Genomic DNA, 25,081 nt, shown 5'->3' with positions numbered 1-25,081 from the left:
TCAAAATGTAACAAAGTTTAAAAGTAGAAATTTTCAACTCAATAACAAACGTTTGGGGCAGTTAAGCACTGCGTGCATTAATGCTGTTTTGAAGTGTAACGGAATACGTTAGAAATAAATAAAGGTTTTGTTAATTTTTCTGTGCCATTTAGTCTGTTGGCGTAAGTGAAGTGGAGAATCCATTGCTTTTGTGTCATCTCTACCCTCCCCAAGTCCACAACAGAAAGCAATTTTTCACAGGAGTTTTAGAGACTTTATTTATGTATAAACATTTTAAACACTTTGCCATAAATTATCTTTGCCTGTCTCTATTCTTTGCTTAGCAGCAAATTAAAATATAAAAACTCAATGAACTTCATACATGTATCTTACAAAAAGAAAAAAAAACAGAAAAAGTTATTTTACCAAAGTTCATATTCGACTTTTGTTGTGGCGGCAATGTGATTGTCTCAGTTTCTTGACCAAACAAACACACTTAGAACTGTATTTGAAACAGTGATTTGTGCCATCTGGCTCTCGTATGTACAGGGTGATCTGAAGTGGTGCCCATTTGCGGTCGTGTGACACAATGCCCACACATCTACTGGAACTGATACCGACAAACTACTGAATCTAAACAGACTTTACACCCTGTAACTGTGTTTATACTGTCCACAATGGAGTCTTCAAAGACAAACAAGAGAACGAAATAATTTGTTGTGATCCAAGTTGCCATCATTTTTGTTCTTTACACTCCACCGCCCTCCTCGAGTAAAATAAGTTTGCCAGACAAGCATAGGGCCCAAGTGCAAATGCCGTTTACTTTTCAGAGATATGCCACTTTCGTTCTTCCACTTCCAATGCTTTCGTGTTTTTTTTTTTTTTGCTTCCAATGCTGTGAATCACTTCAAAGTCATGGTTTCAATGCGAAATGCACTTTGCTCAAATTAAAAACCTTAGGAATAGTCATCAAACAAGCAGTATCAATATTCTTTTTCAGCAGGTGTGTGGGTGATGGTGGTCCTCGCTCATCTCTGAAAGTTCGCTCACGCGTCGGTGGAGTGAGGTAATAATGAGGCCTACCTTCATGTTTCTTGAAACCCAGAACAAGTGGGTAATATTTTGGGGGACTTTCCTTATCTTTAAATCGGCATGTTCCTTTTGCCAAGGAGCAATTAGTCCACACCAGGCGGTTGTAGGTTATGCTCAGACAGTGGACAATACACTCAAAAAATATGAGCATTTTTGCCACTGATCGGTCCCAAAGCAGCTCAACCAAGTGCCCCACAAAGGTCTCTTCATCTCCTTAGGAGAGGAGATAACAGTTGTGACCACTGAATCATCCAAGGCAGGATGACAGCAGATTAATTTGTTACCTCTTTCCCATTTCATTTTGTCTTAAAAACTGGATGTTGCTGTAACTGTCTGCCAGCTCTGGATACTGCTCCACAGGAAGTACATAGTAACCCTCGTACCCTTGAACCCTTCCTGTACTCAACAGTTGCTGCTTCTCGCCTTCAGTCCACAGGCGGCTGCCGTCCCTTGCATCGCGCGCCTTTTGCTGCTCTTTGGCCCATGCTGCACCCAGAGCCCGCTGCCGGGCTTGATCCAGCACCCTTGCTCTCTCGTCATCGAGCGAATCGATGGTCAAGCCATAGCGGATGTTAAGCAGCAATGTTGAGTACTGAAATTCAATATTTGTGAACCTTCTAGTCCTTCCGTTGACAAGAACGGTGGGTTGGGAGGCTGTTACGTTAACGCCACTGTCCAGAACCTTTCGTCCTGTTGAGATGCCAATGGTGAGAAGGTCACTGTCCGAAGACCCAATCTTAACAAAGTAATGGGTATCCTTCCCTTCTATGTTGTAGTGCATCTTCTCCAGATAGTGGGCGCTGTTGAGCACTAAGGCAATTTTCTTACTGTCTTCACTGGCAATGCTGGAAATGCCAGTGGTAACCCGGCCTTCTTTGATAGCAAACATAATTCCTTTTCCGATGATTGGGGTGGTGGTGGCAAACCAGTGCCCGGGCTTCTCCCGTATATTTCCATGAAGCTGTTTTAATATGGTCTGGCCCTCCAGAGCCATAAATTCCTGGTTATGTCGCTCAGTGGCCTGTTGGACTCCGGTAATTAGCTACAAAAGAAAAAGAAATATGTTAGTTAACTGGCAGATATATAAATATGCATATATTTTTTTTGTTATGCGGTCACCCTAAAATAAACTAGCACACAAGGGAAAACATGATTCATGTATGTAATGGGGCCTTCTGTAAAGCCGTATGAATCACAACACGGAAGGGGCTTCAAAGGGCAATGCTCCATGTACTATATAAGGATTTGGCTAACAGTGTTACAGTAATGTGATTTTTAATTGCAAGGGAGACTAGCACGCGCTAGAGGAATCACAGGGCTTATGGAAAGGAGCTCGGTTCCATGGGGGAGCCGTTCTAGGCCAGCGCTTAAGTATGCCCAGGGTGCAAGAGAAAGGTCTCCCTGTTGCATTATGAAGTGGGCTGTAAACGAGTGGGCAGCCCAGAAGGAGATCCCATTCATCAAGCACCAAGGAGAGCGTATTACATTGCACGTACGCGATGAATATTCATGAAGGCATTCTCAGAAGATGCATTAGCAAGGCATTAATAGCGTATTGACAATGGAGCCAATTCAACATAAGACGTATGGCTATGAATGGCGCAGCACACATATATCCTCTTATTTGTTCCGAAGGGACTTTCAATGCTGCACGCTGCGCCCGCCCACAGCACACACCGCCTTACAACCTCTTGCTCGCATAATAAACAAAATGGCGCCTTGGGAATAGACGGGCCTGGTCTCTTTTATGACCTTGCGACGTCACCGCAATCAGGGTTTAGGAAATGGGAAACTAACCAGAAAAAAAGTGTATTTTTTGATAATTAACTTCCAAGTTGTCATGGAAAGCTTGCGGCTTTATGGCCAAATTAATGTATGCACGTATAGGGAACAGTGCAGTTTGGTTTTATGTTGTGTATAAAATTATTCTTGAAGAGAACAATACGTGCAGGCCGCGTGTTTACGACTGCACATAAAAAGCCAAGAGGGTAATGATGGCGCGCGATAGGTAGAACAGATGTTCAGCTAACTCCAGATTTCCCGGTGCCGTTGTTAATCAAGTCAGAACTCAAGGGTCCTCATTTGAAGAGCTAATGATACTGCAATTACGATAATAATCAAGGCTGGTGCAAGAGATAATAAGCAGATGCGGGCTTCGCTGAGAGGGATATGCTTATGAAACAGTCGTTACTCGGATGATAAAAAAGCGTGGGGTGGATGTTGGGGCAGAGAGGACAGCATAGAGAGAGGCCAGCAGCGCTGCCGTTAACCCATGGGCAAAAGTTTACAAATAGCGCCTGTGCTACTTTAAAGCGCCTGCAGGCAGCCGCCTTAGTGCCGCACCACAACTGACAGCCCAGGCTTCAGAAATGTCTCTGTTGTAAACGAGGGGCAGCGCTAAAATGACGAAACATAATTATGCCTGGGCTTTTAAGAACTGCTTGAGTCGAGACTCGTTATTACTAGGTAGTTCAGAACAGCAGCGCTCAACAAGCATCAACATTTAAGGGATTTACAAGACAATTTCTAATTCTGTGGTGCAAATATGTTAACTACTGTCCAAACAGGTGGATTTTCGCTGTTTACAAAGAGCATATAAACAGTGCACAAATTAATAAATGATAGCACAAAGAAAATGTAAAAAGGCGAACTAATATGTTTAAACATTGGCAACTCCGTAAAGGCTGTTTCAAGAATCAACGTTTGCACCACAGAGTCCGAAATTTGTAAAAATAAAAAGATAACTAGATAGATAAATAAATATGTGCAGCGTCATCGCTTTGGCAAATGCCAAGACTCTTTTTTTCAACCCAATGGCCTTTATTTCCCCACCCTGCACTTCCTGTCTCTTTTTTTCCTCGTGTATGCTTTTTGCACACGTTTCTTCCTTTAGTCACTGTTTTCCTACCTTTCTCTTCCTCCTTCTTTTTCAGCCTTATATTTTTTTGTCAAAGTAAGATGAAGAGAAATAAATGCCGGTGCCCCAAAATGAGTGCCAATGCGCCCCACCCAGAGGTACTGAGCAAACTACTGGTTTTCTACCAATGCTAGAAAAAGATGCATCTCCTGACAATCCTGAATGTTTTATTAGTTGTACCGCTGATTTTAATGCCAAAATGTCTGACCTATTATGCCAACATTAAAGAGAGCCAGGTATACTACGCTCTATTGGAGAAAGTGATGACTGCATTCAGTGTACAAGAGGATAAAAAACCTACTTCAGATACTCAAGTGTGTAAATCTAAAACTGATACACGATTGCATAACTGGGAACATACTATGGAAAGTGGATGACAATCAGAAACAAAGATACATGGTTATTCTGGAACTTGGTTGTGGGTGCCAGTATCTTTAAAAAAGTACAAGTCTACAGTGAGCTCCCTTTTAGCTGAATTCTGGGGTCAGTCTTACTAAAGGTGCTGATTATAATGACAGCTGTCCGAAGACCGCAGTACCGTCTCACACCGCCATTGCGTTGGCCCTCCTGCCTGATTATGATGGTGGCCAAAAGACTGTTGCCGCCGCTAAGAGCCAGGATCCTGTGGTTGTTGGGAAAGTAGGCCAAAATTGTGGTGGTGGTGATGCAGGGACCTGCCTTTCCACCACGTATTTATTGGCGTGGACCCTGCCATGTGATGCATGGCGGAAAGGCATGTAATGGGGCCCCCAACAGGGACCGGTGCAAACTACCCATGGGGGTGAGTTTAGGGGGAACACATTCGCTGCAGGGGATGTTACATCGGCGGTGAGCTCTTTAGGCCTGCTGTAAGCCTAACCTTACTGCCACTGTGACACTGCCACCAAAATCCTGCCCGCCCTGGATTACTGTTGTAATCTGGCAAGCAGGGATGCCACGGGCTTGGCGGTCTTCCTGGGACTGCCACAGCGATAGTCCATCAGGAAGAACGCCAAACTCATAATGAGGCCCAAAGATCAATTTGGGATGTTGTATCCAACAATGACAAAGACTGACAACCTATCAGATAGCAGTTTATAGGGATTATCAGCCAGATTCATCAAATCAAAATCCGCTCGCAAAGGGCCAGATTCTGAGAATCTGGCCCTTTGCGAGCGGTATTTTTGCATTTGGGATGCAATTTTAGAAATCGCTACATTGCGATTATTTGCATTTAAGGAATCTCAATTTGAGATTCCTTAAATGCAATGCATGAACCATTTCAAAATTGCGAATTCGCAATCTGGGGCCGCTATTTACCGCAAAGTCTAACTACGTGGTAAATAGCAAAAACTTAGAAAAATGCACTTTAGTGCATTTTGCTGAGTTGTATGTTACACACACACATGTCCTTGGGACATGTGTGTGCGCAACATCAGTGCACATTACCATTTCAGGGGTGCAACAAGGTGTCCTTTGGACACCCTGGCACCCTTGAAATTGCTTCCTTATTTGCGATTCGCTAATTGCGAATCGCAAATAAGGAATTAAATGGGAAAGCCATTCCTTATTTGCGATTCGCAATTAGCGAATCGCAAATAAGGAAGCAGTAGAAATCGCAAAAAATATTGCGATTTCTACATGCATCCCGTTTTGCGAGTCTTTAATAGCGATTCCTTAAAATTCGCTATTAAGGACTCGCAAAACATGACTTTGATGAATCTGGGGGTAAGGTTGAAGAGAAATCTTCAATATTGTCTTAGATATTCTCTAGTGTTTATGAATTTGATGGCTGGGAAATATATCTTTTCCTCTAACCTTGAATTGTGGGCTTCTATTTTGACAATCATATTTGAAGCAATAACGAATACCAGCAATATAAATTAATGCCTGATTTTTCAAAATAGCCACTCAAGAGTTATTGAAATTAAAGTCTGCCAGCAATGCGAGGTGCCAAGCTCTAAATCAGAGCAGATTTCCAGGTAAACTCAAGTCAGCCGGAGATTACTGCTAACTCACTGTCTGCAACGAAAAAATCCATCATTTTATTCCGTAGCAATATTTGGTGATACGTTTGTTGATGAAACAACTTTTAATCCCCTTATACACCTTTCTTTCACTTTGGAACGTTGTTTCTTTGCTGCTTAAACCTAGTATGCGCATTGTAAATTCTGCGTTTCTTGACTACACTGTTGCGTTGATTGATTTAGGAAGCCCACTACCTCAATGCACTTTACCCAGAGATTGTATTGCTGATCAGGCCAAGCTGCCAAATATGAGCCAGAGTTTTGCTCACTGAAATTTCTCCAAATATTCCCCTGAAAAGGTGCCTTTCAGCCACAATGTCTGTGCCAGCTGGAAAGTTAGATTTTGGTGGGAAATTTTGTATTTTTTTATTACATGTAGACAAATGTATTTCATATAAAACAGACAACTACTCCCAATGTAGTGGGCGTTTTTAATTCGCTCTGGCCTGGTGCTGTTGTGTTTTGCATTGCAATACTAGGAAGAAAAAAATCGAATCTAAGGACCCACACTAAAAAAGCTGTACACCTTCCAACACTTTAAAGCCAGTGGCTGTGCGGCACATGGGCGGCCAGCTGGCCATGTCAGACAACAGAGCCAGCAGAAGTTCCACCAATGAAAACAACGTAGGTTCGTTAACTCTCAAATAGGCCAAGAAAACCCAAGGTGGGAAGAATGGAACATTGGTCGATTTACTGCAAATGTTCCTTTACCGCCCTCCATTAAAATCTCCCTTAACATACTCTTTTTGGATGTCAAACCTCTTATGCAAATACTTTTTGAAACATATTTCCAGGCCGATCATTTTCTGAATTTATAAAATGATAGACTTGTTGATAAAATAATGAAATACAACGTTACAACTAAAAGTGCATAAGGATTGTGGTGGCTAAATTTGCAACCGAAAGATAATCTACATATGTGCATCCTCACTCCTGAATCCTGATTAGAAAGCCCTGTCACCATTCCAGGTCATTGCACTGATTTGTAATGAAATACTGTTCAGACAATCAAGCAACCTGCATAGCTGAGCCATACTAGCTGCAATCTGGTGTGCTGATGATGACCCATTTGCAATGAGAGCATTGCTTACCTGTCCATTTTCACATTCTTGACTTGCTGTCAGTTCATAAGGAGGAGGCACAAAGTAGTTTTGTGCTCTTGGGAACCCAGGAATGATGTTGCTGAGCTGAAATCCAAACATCACCAGCCAACTTTTCACATCTGTCAAGGAAAAGATACAAGAGTTCCAGTTAAACAAAATGCTGTTACATGCACTTCAGTCAAATGGACTATTGCAAAGAAGATAATTTCTTCTATACAACAAAAGACAATAAAAGAAACCACACAGAGTGCTTCAGACTGGTTCATCTGGCCACTGTGACAAGATGTTTGCATTCTGCTCAATCAGAGTTTCGTCTACTCCCAGAAGCATCTCAATTACTCTAATCTCTTCTCATCTGTTTTCTTAATTTGTATGTGATTCATAAAAAAAATACGTTAATAGAATACCAATTCTGGGAACCAATTTCACATAAATGTCCAAGATGAATGGCATTTCCATTTGGTAGCAGCCAATTCGCAGATTATCTTTGTTTTTTTAATTGCTGATTTTTAAATGCGTTATTTATAACGTGTGGACATCATTACTTTTAAAATGGGTTCTTGTTCTCTCTGTTGTTTTTGCCCTACTGAGTTTGAATAGACCCTTTTCATTCTCCTCCTTCCCTTCCAATTTCCTCTTACTAGTTGAAAGGTCATTCTTTTTTTATACTGCCGTTTTGGGCGATTACCACTGAACCCCCTCGCTATTTCCAGTGTTTATTCCTCCCATGCCCACCCCCACCCCAGCCTCCTTCTTCTGCTTCTCATTCCTCCCACGATTTTGTTGGGGACAACGGCAGCCCCTTCCTTCATCCAATATTAAAATTAGTGTATTTCCTTACTGTCTTCTTGTTTCTTCCACTTTTTGTGGGGCCCCTTCCATAACATCATGCCTCTTCCTAACACTTTTCCTACCCTACCTCCTGCTACTTGTGTCTCTTTTCCTGTTTTTTCTGCTTTAATAATAGAACTATGTTCCCAACCGGGACTTGCTACGAGGTCCACGTTTTCTCTTTACATTTTTTAAATATTTCAGCATTTTTTAAACATCACTTACTTTAAATCCAAATGTACTTATATTAATTTCATTCTTAATGTGTTGCAATTATTTGGGTTATCAGAAATGGGCTTCTGTTAATTTTTTTGATTTTTTGTTGAGTTCCCATTCTACAGTTTCCCCCTTAAAATTATCAATTAAATAAATGAAGGTTTCAAACAGGGCTGGCTTATTCACATTTAGCGATTTATGTAAACCTGTACAGTGTTTTGTGGCTGTCCCAATGCAGATCTAGATAACAGTCAAGTTTGAATGTCTAGGGACATTTTGTGGATGATGCACATGAACAATCATTGTTAAAAATCGCCCAATATCTAGCTGTTTTTCTAGTGCGTAGCAGCCTAATTTTGCTCCTAGTTTGGCCCCTGGGCTATTCATCCCTTCAGCTATATTTATTGTCATCAGTGACTCAAAACATGCTATCAAAAACAGAGCAACTCCCTACCCCTATGACCGCTCCCCCACAATACTTCAGGTCCTCGTTTACAGTTGAATAGCCCCTCAACATCCTCCAGACTACTCATAATGCCTTTGTGTTTAGGGAAATGATGAAATGCCCTCTAAACTCAAATCACATGTATTATTGTAGGGAGTACAAAGAGCACCTGGCAACTACTAGCAGAAGGTGCGCCATTAGTCGATCCAAGGGGACACGTTGTATTTAACCTCTCTATTGTCAGCAGCCTTCCCTCTGCTCCTTTGTTTCATTCTTCCCCCTCTTTGCTAAAAGGCACAGCTCCCAGCAGAGTGGGTGACATCAGTTAATGGGAGGGGCAAATGACGTATGAACCCGAGTTGCACAGCTATAGCCCCCTTTTTTCCTTACCACCCAAAATTGGAATGATATCAGTATGTGAGATATGGTTTGCACTGGGTGGAGCCAGTGGTGGGGTGCTCACAAGAGAGAGTTGGTCCTCAGCTACTGCTGAGCTGCTGATATGGCTGAGAATGCCCCAGGGCCATGTTCGCCAGTGACTCCCCAATCCCTATGGTAGAAATAAATAGAACAAATGCAACAGTATCACCTAAAGGCACAAAAATGTATTAACATCTGCTCTAGCTATGAGAGGTTTTGGTGGGTGTTGGGCTGATTGGAGGGAGTATTGGTCTGCTGATGGCCTACCCCTTCTGGCTATGTTCCTGGATTCCCCACAGATAAACAGTTCACTGGGGTATGGCTGGACTTTAAGGCATGGTTGATGCCTTAAAGTTCTGGGCCCGATTTCACTTTCATGTTTTGATGGGTGCTGGGCAGGCTGGAGTTGGCCTGACCTCAGGCGGACAGTTCGTTGAGGTGTTCCTGGGTCAGTCACGGGTGCCCGAGAAGGTAGGGTTCCCTCGGTTCCCTCAAGTCCCCTGGTTGCACTCACTTGTAAATAAGTGATTCTGGTATGTAGCATAAGTATGTGCTGTTTAAAGAAAAGCACATAGGGCAACCCAGACTTTTGTAGGCTGTCTGATTGTGCCCTGAGGTGATATAAATCAGATGATGTATAACAATGTTCTGTCATAAAGAATTCTGTAAAGAAATGATGTGTAAACTTTAACATGCTTTGTGTTTGGATTTGCTGTGAAGAAAGCAATGAACCTGCTATCAATACTAACAACCTGCAATCTGTGCTATATATTGTATGTGTTTAGGATCTGAGGTGGTGTTATCAGGTCGACATGTGAGCGCAAATACTTTTTCACAATTCTAAATTATTATTGTGCTTTCTCAGGAAACGTTTGCTCTTTAAAGGCATCTACGATAAATGACTTACGCCCTGCTGGGGCTAATTTAGTTTATTTTGCTACTTTAGTTTTTTACATTTTCTTTTAAGGTAGTAAATTATATAATCCAGATTGAACCTTTCTAAGGAACATGGAAGGAGGGAGGACAGAATGAATTCGAGAAAAGTCCGATCCATCCCCTTTGCATGGGTCAGCCAGGACAACCCTGGGTAGGACATTGGTGTAAAGGAAGTGCTTGGAAGGTGACACGAGAGCTCACATACTGTGGAAGGGAAGATGACGGATGCTTTTAAAGCAGCTTGTGAATGGAAGAACTAAAGCAGTTGCTTCTCTCTAGTCCATTTGCGAACGCACCCATAATCCTCTCACCATTTTCACAACCTCCTTCTGCTCTAATCCTTATATTTAAATATTTAAACAAGCGATTGTACATTTGTTTTACCTTTGGTCGAGTGACACATAATGTTCAAATGCCAAATAGAAATTTAAATTGAGGTGAGGATAGTGGATTTACACTTTGCTAAACAACAAAGTGCCTACAAGGGGCTCTCACTCCAGGCCGTCTGAGGTCCACAAAGCTCACTTGCCTGTTTGTCTGCACCCTTGCTGGCGTGGAACTCGGTTCCCCAGCATTCACCCTGATTGCAGTGGAGGAGGGAACAGGTGCTGATGCTACAAAAAGCCCCAAGGCACTCATGCAGCGCGGGACACATGCGGCTATGCAGAGCAACACAATCAAATCTACTCTAATATAATCAATAATCTTAGTACAAAGTGATAAACAGCCACTACGACCAAAGGCAAAAGATACAATGTATTTAATTCATTGTTTCATCTTTTCAATTTCATTTTTTATAAACAATGTGTTATTTCAAATAGGTAAAAAACAAATGGTTGCCCAATTAGAGTGTGCAAAGAAAGGAGTGATTAGAGTGTTGAGTGAATGAGAAGGAAAAGGAATTCACAGTAGTAGTCAAGGCAAATTCACATTACTTATCAAACAATAACGGACATGTAATTCTTGCCGTATTGAGTACCTGGCCAAACATAAAATTATTTTTAAACCATTGCAGTCAAAAGTTGTTACATACGGACATATATGCCCAAAATTTTTGCACTTTATGAGATCAAAGATAAATGGTCCAAGGCAAGGGGGTAGCGTCGACGTTTCGACTCGTCTTAAGCCCAATCGGTTATTTGAACCTGGGGCATGCGAGTCTTCATCAGGACAGGATAAAAGGGGGCAACCAAGCGCATGTAGGGAGCAAGCCTTAGTCATGTGGCGTCCTTGCATGACTAAGGCTTGGCTCCCTACATGCACTGGAATTCCGGCCATAAGCTACCTGAACTTGTTGGCAGGAGCTAACCCAGAAGTACCTCAAAATAAGGAGTTTGATCAAGGCACTACCCCGATATTGGCACAGATATGAAGTAGTGTGCCCACCTAATATATTTGATGAGAGAATCCCACATTAAGGAGACTTAATAGGAAGTAATAACCAAGGACCTCACCCCCGCTGTCTTCTACTGAAGGGGCTATCGTTATCCCTTGGTTGCCCCCTTTTATCCTGTCCTGATGAGCACTCGCAGGCCCCAGGTTCAAATAACCGATTGGGCTTAAGACGAGTCGAAACGTCGACGCTACCCCCCTTACCTTGGACCATTTATCTTTGATCTCATAAAGTGCAAAAATTTTGGGCATATATGTCCGTATGTAACAACTTTTGACTGCAATGGTTTAAAAAGAATTTTATGTTTGGCCAGGTACTCAATACGGCAAGAATTACATGTCCGTTATTGTTTGATAAGTAATGTGAATTTGCCTTGACTACTACTGTGAATTCCTTTTCCTTCTCATTACCTCAACACTCTAATCACTCCTTTCTTTGCACGCTCTAATTGGGCAACCGCTTGTTTTGCCTTTTTGAAATAACACATTGTTTATAAAAAATGAATTTGAAAAGAAGATATAATGAATTAAATATATTTGATTTTTTGCCTTTGGTCGTAGTGGCTGTTTATCACTTTGTACTAAGATTATTGATTATATTAGAGTAGATTTGATTGTGGTTCTCTGTACTGTTAGAAATTCAGAAATAATAATTGATTGAGTCAATTCATACAATCAATAGGTCTAGGACCATTGTTTATTCATATCACAATATACCCAGGTCCATACCTTATGGGTTACCCCATTTTTCTTAATGGTTACATGCGGCTATGCAGCAGGCATGCCCGCGGGCCTGTCCATCCCAGGAAGAGGCTGGGCTGGGCCACCCTTCTTGGCTTGCTGATCTTCGTCCGCGTTTTGACATTATTGGAGCAAGAGGTGATAAGATGGCTAAGTGGAAATTGGGAGGGTGTCCAAGCACAGCTTTATCCCCTTCCGCACCCAGCTCACTTGATAGAATGATTCAACGCGCTATGATAGCCATTCATAACAAAATAGATCACACAGAAATGAGGCTGTCCCTTACCACAGCAACTGGGCCGGGTTTTATGAATAGCCTTCTTATTTCCCCTTCCTCTTCAGCTCCCCTGCCGAAGAAACAAGAGCTTTCAATCCCAGCTTCTCCCGCACAAAGCACAGGTGCAACATCTTTGCAGGGATTCATATTGGTTCCCATGCTTTTTATTATTTATATTAACCGGATAGATCAGTTTTTAGGAGTACATTGCAAAGATGTACCAACGGTAGGAAATAGAGTGGTTCCACCTTTACTGTACACGGACGATGTTGTCCTTACAGCTCATAAAGCTAATGGCCTATAGATTCTATTAGATCGATTTTATAGAAAATTGGGCCTGAAAATTAATTACACCAAGTCTTGCACCATGCTACTAGGTCCGAAAAATGCCAAAACGAAAACATATTCAATTAAGGATCATCTTATTGGAAATGTGGATAAATTGTGTTACCTTGGCATCTTGCTGGATCACAAAATAAACTAGGATCCCTTGATGAGTTCACACATTGAATCTTTTAATAGGGTAACCAAAAGTATTGATGCTTTCTCTAGGCACCTAGCTTGCAGTCAAATCAAATCTTTATTATATCTATATCATATGAAATGTGTACCAACTGTGTCTTTTAGGGTGGAAATCTGGGGATACAAGCCTTGTCACCTCATACAAGTACTAGAAAATAAATTCTTCAGAAGAATGTTGCGGAATCCCTGGAGTGTACCCGCAGAGATAGTAAATGAAGAGTTTCATTGCAGATTACGTACGAATTCGCTGCATACTTATGGATTTCCATATGGCTTAAAAGTGACCTAGAGTTCAATACGAAGATCTTAAGAGACTGTTTGAGAATGGATTACTATTAAAGTATACCATGGCTGTGTTATAGAAAAACAACTTTGGGAGAACTGGGCAAAAGCCAACTGTATATCGAGTCCATGAAAAAGGGCCATAGGCTCACATGAGCATGTGTATGCAATATGCAATGGTGAAATCTATGAGCAAAATAGAATTTTATTTAACGCTATACATGCTGGTAATGCACAGAAGACTTTTAACATATTTTTGTTTGAACTTGTTCCCACAATTATTAGTGGGGTGGCACAGCAGTTAGACCCCCTACCCCCTTGTTCATGTGACATGACCTCTGCACTAGACACTTTACATATTATTTGTATTTGTCCTAAATGGGCATGCCTACAACACAAGCATATTCCTTCTCTTCTTTTGCCGCTGAACAAGCAATACCTGCCCTATTGTATCTGAGTTTTTAGATAATTTTAATTTATGTTCTTTATTTATCTTGTTTTTTATCAGGGTTGTTTTATGCTCATTTTTTAAATTGCATTTTAATAATTGAAAATGAATTTTATTGATGATACCAAATTGCTTTTATGGTACTTTCATGATTTACTTTGTCAAATGGAATAAAGATACTCTGACTGCAGTTCAAGTAATTAATGATGGATATGTCTTCCAGGGGCGGAGGAGTGCCACCCCACTGCTTTCTCGCAGTGCGAGAAGCAGAAACATAAAATGGTATTTTAAGTACCAGTTTATGTTTATGCTTCTCGCGCTGCGAGAAAGCAGAAGACAGGGGATATGCCTGGTTGGGGATACGGGTCGGGTAGGAGTGGCTTGCACTACTCTGAGTACTCTGACTGTTTGGACCAAAGCAGTCATGCGCACTCTACCTTTTCTCTATATAGGTTGCATGCAGCTTACATAGAGAAAATGGCCTCCTTACTGGTGCCCGGCTGGGCGCCGTCCGTGACTCTGCTCCAATCACAGCGCTGCCGTTGCAGCGTTGTGGTTGTCCTACAGGAGGGGAGGGAGCATGCCTGTTCCTGTTTCTGTTCAGGAAAACGAGGGACCCAGCCCAGGAGCAGAGGTGGCGCGGGACCCGGTAAGGTAAGTTTTCTTCTTTTATTTTTATTTTAACACCCCCCCCCTTGGTAACCCCCGCGCGACCCACCCTCCCCGCCACCCACCCGTGAGTATTGCGCGCCGCGACTGTTATGTCTTCTAAACGTTAGGTGTATATATGCCTATACCGACTGCCAACTTCTGCCAGCAAATTAATAAGACTACCAATATAGCACCTAATAGTTTTTTTGGTGGGAGAACAGGAAACCTTGTTCTAGTACTGAATTAAAACTTGGAACATTTACAGCAATCCAAAATGAGTCAAATAATGTCCCTGTACCCCAGTTCAGAAATGCAACCACAAATGCAAACACTTATAAATGGAATCAATATTTATATTAAATGCGACATACATTAGCAATGACATCTTCATTTAAAGGATAAGTTAAATGACGTCACGGGCATCTAAATCATGGCAGGGAGAGGCATCCCAAAATCCTAGCCACCATAATATGCAAACACACATCAGAGGTCAGAGAGCGGGTTTTCTGGTCTGTTATTGGTTGAGATGTCCTGCCACCAGCTCAGGAACGCTCGTTGATTGAGATGTCATACCGCCAGCTACGGAACGCCGCTGTGGCCTTTTTCCACAATAAGCCCGACAGGGAGGCCTCGCGCCTTCCTTCGCGCGTGATGAACAAAGCATTCATCTCCGCTCCAGTCACTCGGCAGAGCTTTTTATAATTCTGCACTATCCGTTTGTAATGTTTCTAAAAGCATTTCATTAAATCATTAGTAAGACTCCCTCTTTCCCATAAGAAAGTGCTTCAACAAAGGCATCGTCAGGTGCTAGGTGTAATTACAACATGTAAAACGCACTGTGCATTGTGTGCAGGAGAGATGTCAAGTCTGTTTAATCATTTCAGAAAATTACACTCCAAGTGACTGTCATGAATTCCTGCGCGTGATTACAGGGGGTCATCAATTACCGATTAGGCAAGCGCTAATGGAAAATGAAACATTAGGCGCCAGCAGCCAATCAGGTTTAACGGGGATATTTTGAGGGCCGTACAAATGCATTTCGTGTTTTTTTTTCTAAATCTTGGCATTGCTAAACTAAGTGATTTGTTGGGCAATGCCAAGACGTGTCTGCTGTGTGACAGGTGCACCATAAATGCCCTTTCTTTCAAAATGGTCTTCAGGGTCGCTGTCTAGGCCACTTAAAATGTGACACTTTGCATTTAAGGAAGGGCGACAGACCCAGAAAAACAGTGATTACATTTGGAAAAGAAAATCCAGAGTTCACGCATAATGCAGGTGAGATGTATTGAGGTCGTCTCTGACACTTACGAAGATTGATGGTAGCTGTGCTAGGCACTAATGTAATACGAAATCCTCATTTAGCCACAATTTTCCCTAGTCTTGTCTTAAAAAATGTCATTTTTGGTACAAAATGGTGTTACATTTTCTACGAGTCTGCAATGTCAGGGCTTAATATGTGCATATTGGATACTGGCCTTTCTATTGTAATTCTGCTCCAATCCTAAAGGTCACATTTAAATTTGCTAGCTTTCATTTTGAAAATGATTAGACCGGCACTTATTTTGTCTATTTCCATATTAGTAGGTGTAGCGCCCTCCCCAGCCCGGAAGCATGTGAATAAATTACGTCACACAAGGAGCTCGGTATTACATGTCTTTATTCTCTACAGTGTGACCGTTAACTGATAAGTACTGCGTCATGAGTTTTATTAACCACACCCAATCACTTACGTCACTAGACGACAGAGTCTGTCAGGAACAAAGGGGGTCCCGCTCTCTATAATACGCAAGACACCACAGTAGGTGCAGCTAATTTACCCCCAATTTTGACACATGAATGTTTGGGGCCATTTTCTTGATGGAATAGTGGTGAAGGGAGAAGTAAGATCTGCATCTACGATGACTCATGTTTTTTGCTGTCTTTCTTTGCAAGCGGCTCATCCCCTCTGTCTGCAAGCCAGTCTGAGATTGTGGTTTTCGTATATGCTGTGTTATGCTTAGGGTAGTTGTAGGAACTACATGCAAATGGGTTTCTGAGCCTGGAATGAGTGGTGAAGTCTGTGAACCTGTGAAAGCATGTCAAGGGCATGCAATGGCAAGGACGTTAGAGTTTGTGTAAGTTGTTATGACAGTGATCTTAAGGGAATGTTTGGAACTTACAGAGAGAATGGTGGATCTCTCCATTCTACATCTTCTGCATGTTATGCTGGCAATGTTAGGACTTTTAATCTTGGACCAATCACCGAAGTGTGCTTTGCACCAGTTTGTACTGCTGTGAATTCCCAGCCGAACAACCTTCCCCCTCTCCCTCTCTCCTTGCTGAACTTTTCTTTTTTTTTGATGGGTGTAAGCGGGACCACAGGAATAGGCAGTAGGCGGGTCTTAGTGATCAAAGAAAAAGATTTTATTGATGACAAAAGTTGGTCAGTGCTTTTGGGCCTGCCCGGGTGCTTCCTTGGTGACCGACTCCTTTCTGCCCGACTCTTTGACAGGACCCCCTCGGTGCGCCTTGACTTTAAGGTCCGCCTTCGTTCTGCTCCGTCCTGCTCCGTCGTGTCGCTTTCTCACCCAGGAGATATGTAAATAAAGGGAGAACAAGCGCGTTACTGTCACGGCCTTTCTCTTTCTAAATCCCATTCACCAGTGAGGGGGGGGGGAAAAGTGAGTGTTCTGACTTCGGAAAAGTGCTCCCAAGCTTTTGTAGACAGTACCCCCTTTCAACTGTGAGTCTACTAAGAGCAGTAGGGGCCAATCTGCACCCTCCCCTTTCCCGTCTCTCTCTTGAAGCGCTCTAGCGCCTTGCCCGTTTCCCGATCCAAGCCGCTATGCGCTCACGTACCTCGTGAAGCCACGCCCCTCCAGGGGAGTGGCTGGGCGGATCGCGGTGTCGGTGGCCTCCAGGCTCGGGTCCTGGCTCCGATGGTCCTCCGGATGCCGCTGGCAGTCTCTCGTCTCGGCGGGGCTCCTCTCGATCCGCTCTCTCCTCCTCGACACTATGGACGTCCTCTTCGCCGTCTCTCTCGAGTCTCCCCGACCGCCTCTCCTCTGCGGGGCTGATGTCCGACGGGCTCTGCTCCGGGTCTGCGTTGTCGTCCTGTCGGAAGTCCTGGGGAACGTCCAGCATCCGCTGGAACTCCTCGTATGGCACTGCCTCCTCCGTAGGCTCCCTTGTCCGGATCCGTCGCTGTGTTCTCCAGTCCGGGGAGTCCTCGTCCCACCACTCGTTGTCCTCCTCGTCTCGGCTTCGCTCTGTTCCGCTCCTCTTCCAAGCTGCTCCGCCGGTGTACAGACACACCTCTTCCGTCTCACCTGCGTCTTTTCTAGTGTAGTTTGGCCACTCCCCCTCATCACCTGGAGAACATTTAAAGGGGCTGCTACACAGGTCTTCTTCGTCTCCGCTGTATGCTTCCTCCACTTGGTGCCAACACGGTGATTTTAGGCTGGGCTGTGGAAATACAAAGGGGGGTCCACAAGTTACTTCGACCACAGGGGGCGCCAGGGGCACCCCGTTACATTCCTCCCCCCCTGAACACTTCCGTTCGGGAAGGGGATAGCGAGAAAGAAAGTCCGCCCCAACATTGTCAGTTCCACGTTTATGGACAACCGAAAAGGAGTAAGGCTGCAGGGCTAGGAACCAGCGCATCACCCTGGCGTTATTCGCTTTATTACGGGCCATCCATTGCAGGGGGGCGTGGTCAGTATACAGGGTAAACGGTCTGCCCTCCAGGTAATAAGACAATTTATCCACTGCCCACCTTATCGCTAAACATTCCTTCTCTACCGTGGCATACTTCAGTTCTCGGGGAAACAGTTTACGGCTAACGTATAGTATGGGGTGGTCAGTCCCTCCTTCGGATTTTTGTGAGAGGACGGCCCCTATCCCATAATCCGAAGCGTCTGTGTGCAAAAAGAAAGGTTTTGAAAAGTCAGGGGACGTCAACACTGGGGAGGAAGTGATACAGTGTTTCAAGCAGGAAAAAGCCTCTTCCATCTCTCGAGTGGGGTGGAGTAGCGTTTTCTCAGGGATCCGGTGTTTTAGGGTGTCCGAGAGGGGGGCTGAAATCTGGGAGAACATCGGAATAAACCTACGATAATAGCCAATCAAGCCCAAGAACGCTCTCATGTCTTTTCTGGTTTTGGGGAACGGGGTCTCGGAAATGGCTCTGACTTTCTCGATCTGAGGTTCTATCATTCCATGGCCTAGGACATAGCCCAGGTATTTAACTTTTTGATAGGCCATCCGTGATTTCTTAGCGTTGATTTTTAATCCAGCTTGTTGCAGGGTGTCTAACACCTTCTGTAGATGTTCCATGTGCGTTTCCCAGTCGGGACTAAAGACGACAATGTCGTCGAGGTAGGCCGAGGTGAACCTGGACACGTCTTTCAAAACCGTATTCATCAATCGCTGAAACGTGGCGGGAGCACCGTGAAGACCGAAGGGGAGTACGGTGAATTCATAGTGACCGTCCTCGGTTGAGAACGCGGTTTTATGTCTATACTCCTCGTGGAGGGGTACCTGCCAGTACCCCTTAGTCAGGTCGATGGTGCTAATAAATTTGGCTTCGCCTAACTTCTCGATCAGCTCATCGATGCGAGGAATCGGATAGGCGTCAAACAGCGATACTTCATTAAGGGCACGAAAGTCCATGCAGAATCTTCTTGTTCCGTCGGGTTTTGGGATCAACACTATTGGGCTGGACCAGTTGCTCTTTGAGGGGCGTATCACGCCCAGCTTCAACATATCCTGGATTTCGTGCTTTATCCCTTGTCGTCTGGATTCTGGGACTCGATACGGCCGGATTTTCACGATTTTTCCTGGCTCGGTACGTATCCTGTGAGTGGCCAGCGTGGTCCTTCCGGGAACATCCGAGAAGACCTCTGCGTTCTTCCTTAAAGTGTTCATCAGTTCTCGTCTATCTTTGTCCATCAGGTCTTCGTTCACGACCAGTTGGTCTATCGTGCTGGAGGACGGCCTGGGGAGCTCTTCCGTCAAATGTACCCCTGTAGGGGGGGGTCCGAGCCACTTCTTTAACAAGTTGATGTGAAAGACTTGAGTCTTCCTCTGGGATATTTGTAGCTTATAACTGGTGTTACCTATAGTACTTATGATCTTGTACGGGCCTCCCCATTCCGCTTTAAACTTTTGGGAGGAGGAGGGCAGGAGTACCAGAGCCCAGTCACCCACGGCCATCCTTCTCCATTTCTTTCCCTTATCGTATATGGTTTTCTGGCGCAGTTGGTTTTTCTCAAGATTGGCATACGCGAGTTCTCTTAATTTTCCGATTTTGGACCTGAGATTACGGGCGTATTCAAGGGTCTTCAGGATTTCGTCCGATGTTTCTTTCTCCCATGCCTCCTTGGTCATTTCTAGGAGGGAGCGGGGTTGTCGCCCATATAACAGTTCAAACGATGAAAACCCCAAACTGCTCTGTTTTTGACCTCTTAGAACGTATAAGGCAAGGGGCAGTACTTGATCCCACTCGGCTCCATTTATTTCTAACATCTTTCTTAGGGTGGTTTTCAGGATCCTGTTGTAACGTTCGACGAGGCCGTCGGTTTGAGGGTGGTAGACTGCCGTTCTGATCTGATGGATTCTTAGCAGTTGGCACACCTCTTTCATGAGCCTTGATACAAAGGGGGTGCCCTGGTCGGTGAGAATCTCCTTCGGAAATCCTACTCTTGAAAACATTTCAATCATCCGGTCGGCAATGAGTTTGGTTGTAGTGACCGTCAATGGATAGGCTTCAGGGAAGCGAGTGGCATAGTCTACAATCACCAATACGTACTGATATCCCCTTCTTGTTTTAGGGAGGGGACCTATTATGTCCATGCCAATCCGTTCAAAAGGGGTACCAATGATGGGCAGAGGTTGTAGAGGAACGGCCGGGGGGCGGGTCATGTTCTTTTTCTGACACACCTCGCACTCCTGACAGTATCTCACTGTGTCTTTATATATCCCGGGCCAATAGAAGTGACGTAACAGGTTTTGCGTGGTCTTCTCTGCCCCTATATGACCGGCTACCAAATGGGCATGGGAGTAGAATAACACCTGCTCCCTGAAGGATAGGGGTACTAGCAATTGCTCTGGATCATCTTTTTGAGCCTGCCTATACAGCAAGTCGTTTTTGACCATAAACCTTGGATATTGTACGGGAAACAGGTTCTTATCTCTTTCAGCGGCGTCCCACGCGTTAGAGAGGGACGCGTCATTTACCTGAGAGAAACGAAAGCTACGGTCAAGCACCCACGGGTCATCTGATATCAAGGCAGGGACATTTCTCTCCTCGGTTCCCTTCTCATGGGGAAGGTCAGTGGTTGACAGGCTGTACTTAAACATATTTAGAAAATCGGGGTTATCCGTCCCTATAATGAGGTCCTCTGGGAGAGTGTCTAGAACCCCCACCCTTAGGGTATGTGGACTCCTCCCCCCTGGTTTAATGGGCAGCATAGCTACTGGATAGGCCTTAACATCTCCGTGTACACAGCGTATGTTCACCTGGGATTGTGAGAGGATCTGGGAGGGTAGGACCAGACGGGCGTGTACTACGGACTGGCGACAGCCTGAGTCTAACAGGGCCTGGAGGGAGGTGCCGTTTACCCCAACACTTACCCTGAACGCCTGTCCCATTTCGCTGGAGAACATCACCGCCTTGGGAAGGTATCCGACCTCCATGGGTTCTTCCTGTGGCTTCCTACGGGGGCAGAGCCTGGCGATGTGTCCCCAGGTGCCACATTCAAAACATTGCGGCCCTGTAGGTAGAAGCCCCTCGGTTTTCCATGTTCTTGGCCTAGGGATTTCCGTAGGTTTCAAGGGTTTCCTTTCGGTTTTCATCGGGGTCTTGTGTTTCTCACTCTCCCAGGGTTGCGTGATCCTGGGTTGAACTCTAGAGAAGGTTGTTGCCATGTCCACGGCTTTCTCTATAGTGAGGTGGTGGTGTTGTCGTAGCCACCTCTGGGTGGCGTAGGGCAGGGCCTCTAAGAACTGTTCTAAGTATATTCGGTCCATGATCTCTTCCCTTGTACATATGGACGGGGTCAGCCATTTGTCAGCGGCCATCTTGAGCCTCACGAACAAGGTTTTTGGGGACTCTCCTGGGGCTCCTCTCTCCTTACGGAACCGTATTCGGTAGGCTTCCTGGTCCAGGCCCAAGTGGTCTAGGATGATCCTCTTTACATCAGCGTAAGACGTATCCCCCGTTGGGTTGGCCACCTGATAGGCCGCCTGAGCCTCTCCTACAAGGAGAGGTGCCAAAAAGAACGGCCACTTGGGCACTGGCCACCCACATGCCCGGGCCGCCCTCTCAAAATTGAGCAGGAAGGCGTCCGGGTCCTCGCCTGGTTGGTATTTTTGGAGAGATACGCCGCTTATATGAGGGTGAGCGGCTGACGTGGTGGCTGGTCCGGTAAGAACTGGGTTCTCCATGGCTCTGGCAGCTACCGCATTTTTCATGGCCTCTCTGTCTGCTGCAGACGTGATGATCTGCTGTTGAATGGCCCACTCCAATCTCTCTTGTCCTTTTACCAATGACTGCACCACCTCATCCATCTTGTCGTCACAGATGGTCAGATTGCCTGCATTCTCCACCACTGTAAGCGGGACCACAGGAATAGGCAGTAGGCGGGTCTTAGTGATCAAAGAAAAAGATTTTATTGATGACAAAAGTTGGTCAGTGCTTTTGGGCCTGCCCGGGTGCTTCCTTGGTGACCGACTCCTTTCTGCCCGACTCTTTGACAGGACCCCCTCGGTGCGCCTTGACTTTAAGGTCCGCCTTCGTTCTGCTCCGTCCTGCTCCGTCGTGTCGCTTTCTCACCCAGGAGATATGTAAATAAAGGGAGAACAAGCGCGTTACTGTCACGGCCTTTCTCTTTCTAAATCCCATTCACCAGTGAGGGGGGGGGAAAAGTGAGTGTTCTGACTTCGGAAAAGTGCTCCCAAGCTTTTGTAGACAGTACCCCCTTTCAACTGTGAGTCTACTAAGAGCAGTAGGGGCCAATCTGCACCCTCCCCTTTCCCGTCTCTCTCTTGAAGCGCTCTAGCGCCTTGCCCGTTTCCCGATCCAAGCCGCTATGCGCTCACGTACCTCGTGAAGCCACGCCCCTCCAGGGGAGTGGCTGGGCGGATCGCGGTGTCGGTGGCCTCCAGGCTCGGGTCCTGGCTCCGATGGTCCTCCGGATGCCGCTGGCAGTCTCTCGTCTCGGCGGGGCTCCTCTCGATCCGCTCTCTCCTCCTCGACACTATGGACGTCCTCTTCGCCGTCTCTCTCGAGTCTCCCCGACCGCCTCTCCTCTGCGGGGCTGATGTCCGACGGGCTCTGCTCCGGGTCTGCGTTGTCGTCCTGTCGGAAGTCCTGGGGAACGTCCAGCATCCGCTGGAACTCCTCGTATGGCACTGCCTCCTCCGTAGGCTCCCTTGTCCGGATCCGTCGCTGTGTTCTCCAGTCCGGGGAGTCCTCGTCCCACCACTCGTTGTCCTCCTCGTCTCGGCTTCGCTCTGTTCCGCTCCTCTTCCAAGCTGCTCCGCCGGTGTACAGACACACCTCTTCCGTCTCACCTGCGTCTTTTCTAGTGTAGTTTGGCCACTCCCCCTCATCACCTGGAGAACATTTAAAGGGGCTGCTACACAGGTCTTCTTCGTCTCCGCTGTATGCTTCCTCCACTTGGTGCCAACACGGTGATTTTAGGCTGGGCTGTGGAAATACAAAGGGGGGTCCACAAGTTACTTCGACCACAGGGGGCGCCAGGGGCACCCCGTTACAATGGGCCACTCTTTCTCTTCTCTCTTTCTGTAGAGGGAAGAGCGACGCATAGGATGATGTGGCTCTCTGTGTAGAGGAGGACTGTTTCTTTGTGATTCCTGCCGAATGCATCCCTTTTGAGCTGCATTTGTTTTTCTCATATTAGGAAGTGCGGGAAAGTAGTTGGATCCTGCCGGAACCTGGTTCTGGCAGTCATTGTTGGCATTTGTTTTTCTCATATTAGGCAGTGCTGGAAAGTAGGGTGCTCATGTTGGATCCAGGTTCTAGAAGTTATTTCTGGGTCATATCTGGGATTTGGTTGGCCCAAGGAAAAATGTTGAATTTTCCCTGGTGTCATATTCTGACATGGGACACAGTTCAGCAGCGCCAGCAAGTTCTCTGCTTTCCATTTGCTCGAAGCAGCAACCTGCAGGCCCAAAACAATGGTATGATTTAAAGGACCATCAGCCCTTCTTTTGTTCAAGTATCATTCTGTCTGGGAGCCCCCTGTAACCTAACACCTAGAGCTTATCACCTGCCAAGCACTATAGTAACTATGATGTGTGAGTGGAGAAGTGTGGCTCAATGGTTAGAGGAGGCAAACCATGAAGCAGAGGTCAGACCTGGGACCAGGGTTCAATTCCTAATGCGGAAGGGTCTTGAGCCCAAAAATGTCCACGGACTCGATAATTCTTGCTTCGGTGCCTGCTCGAATCACGGGTTCACACTCTGCAACTCCGGGCAATAGTTTGCTTAATCTCCACTATGGCCCCCCGCAGCGGGATGCCTGGCTTTTACCTTGGGGGTGCCCAGTACAGGTTATCTCACAGGGAAAAACCAGGACGGGTTCCCAAAGCAAGCGCTTAGAGACCGTTGGTGATAATGCGCTATATAAATATAAATTACATTTACATTTACATTTCAATTTACATGTGGAGGCAAGTTTTTTAGTTTGTTCAACTCCCCTTGGTAGGAGATGTGCTTGCCCTGTAAGAATTCTAACAAAAACAAAAGCCAACCCTACACAATAAGAAGCAGGGAATTAAACAGTGTCAAAAAGACACAGCTCTTATTAGAAATGCAACTGGATACAAGCTGCAAGGACAAGCTCAATTGCAAGGTACAATAGGATTGTTCGAGGAAGAAGTAGTCATACATTGATTGTGTTAAGAACTATCTGTATCTTTCTTAAAGGTGGGAACCCCAAGAAGATCGAAGTGTATCACAAGTGAGTGTTTGGACTGGAACAGCCTAACACCACGATTGGTTCAGAAATGAGCTGGCCACTCTGCAGAGAGGCACAAGAGCTGTGTGGCAGAAATGAATCCCGGAAAGCTGCTGAGATCCAGCCTTGCCCCTGTGTACATGTCAGCCAACCCAATCCAATCCGAACAATTGCTTGTGATGCACTTGCATTTCCTTGGGATTCCTGCCCAGGTTGCCCTTCCCCTTTACTTTACACTCTGGGGATGTGTCCTCTTTCTGAATTAATTAGGATTCCATCAGGAGTATCCATTATCCTTTATCCTTTAGTCCTGAATAGACCCCATATGTCAAAGATGGTTGAAACGTCATCGGCACATGCAAACAAACCAATTATCCGACCCTTTGATTGATAAAAGGGGTCACTTGCCTTTTGATGATTTAGTCATGTGGTCTCTTGTCACAGTTTAGAAACTTATATTTATTTTTTTGTACTGTCTGAATAAATATATTGTCCTTTATTGTTTGTTTTTGGTTCAGTTGTTCATGTGGGATACTTCACATATTTGAATTTAAGAAAAATACAGATAATTTTTAACACAATCAATATATGACAACTTTTTTTTTTCTCCATACTATATCCTCGAACAGTCCCATTGTATCTTGCAATTGAGCTGCTTGTCCTTGCATCTTGTAACCAGTTGCATTTCTAATAAGAACCAATGTTTTTTGATCTTGCACTGTACAATAGCACATGTATTTGCCTGGCTGACTACACAAGTAACACAAATAACTATTTAACTGGCTCTTACTAATTTATTTAATTTATTTTTTGTTTAATTCTTTTCTGGTGAAATTCACCCTAACTTAGGGTCTCAGAGCACTT

General features: G+C 45.0%; 1 protein-coding gene across 1 annotated transcript in view; it reads right to left on the bottom strand.

The window, feature by feature from the left end:
* Window positions 1-239: 239 nt before the first annotated feature.
* LOC147702831 (teneurin-2) overlaps window positions 240-25,081 on the bottom strand; it is a 1,317,719-nt gene continuing 1,292,877 nt past the window's right edge. The window contains exons 28-29 of the mRNA XM_086931409.1: window positions 7,086-7,216; window positions 240-2,113 (exon numbers count right to left, since the gene is read on the bottom strand). Of these exons, the coding sequence (XP_086787535.1) occupies window positions 1,352-2,113; window positions 7,086-7,216 (893 nt within the window). The 3' untranslated portion in view covers window positions 240-1,351. The remainder of the gene's footprint in view (window positions 2,114-7,085; window positions 7,217-25,081) is intronic.

The sequence above is a fragment of the Lissotriton vulgaris genome, chromosome 7 (assembly GCF_964263255.1).
Source record: "Lissotriton vulgaris chromosome 7, aLisVul1.2, whole genome shotgun sequence".
Lineage (NCBI taxonomy): Eukaryota > Metazoa > Chordata > Amphibia > Caudata > Salamandridae > Lissotriton > Lissotriton vulgaris.
Note: the sequence above shows the minus strand (reverse complement) of the source record. Positions and strands in the feature narration are given on the sequence as shown.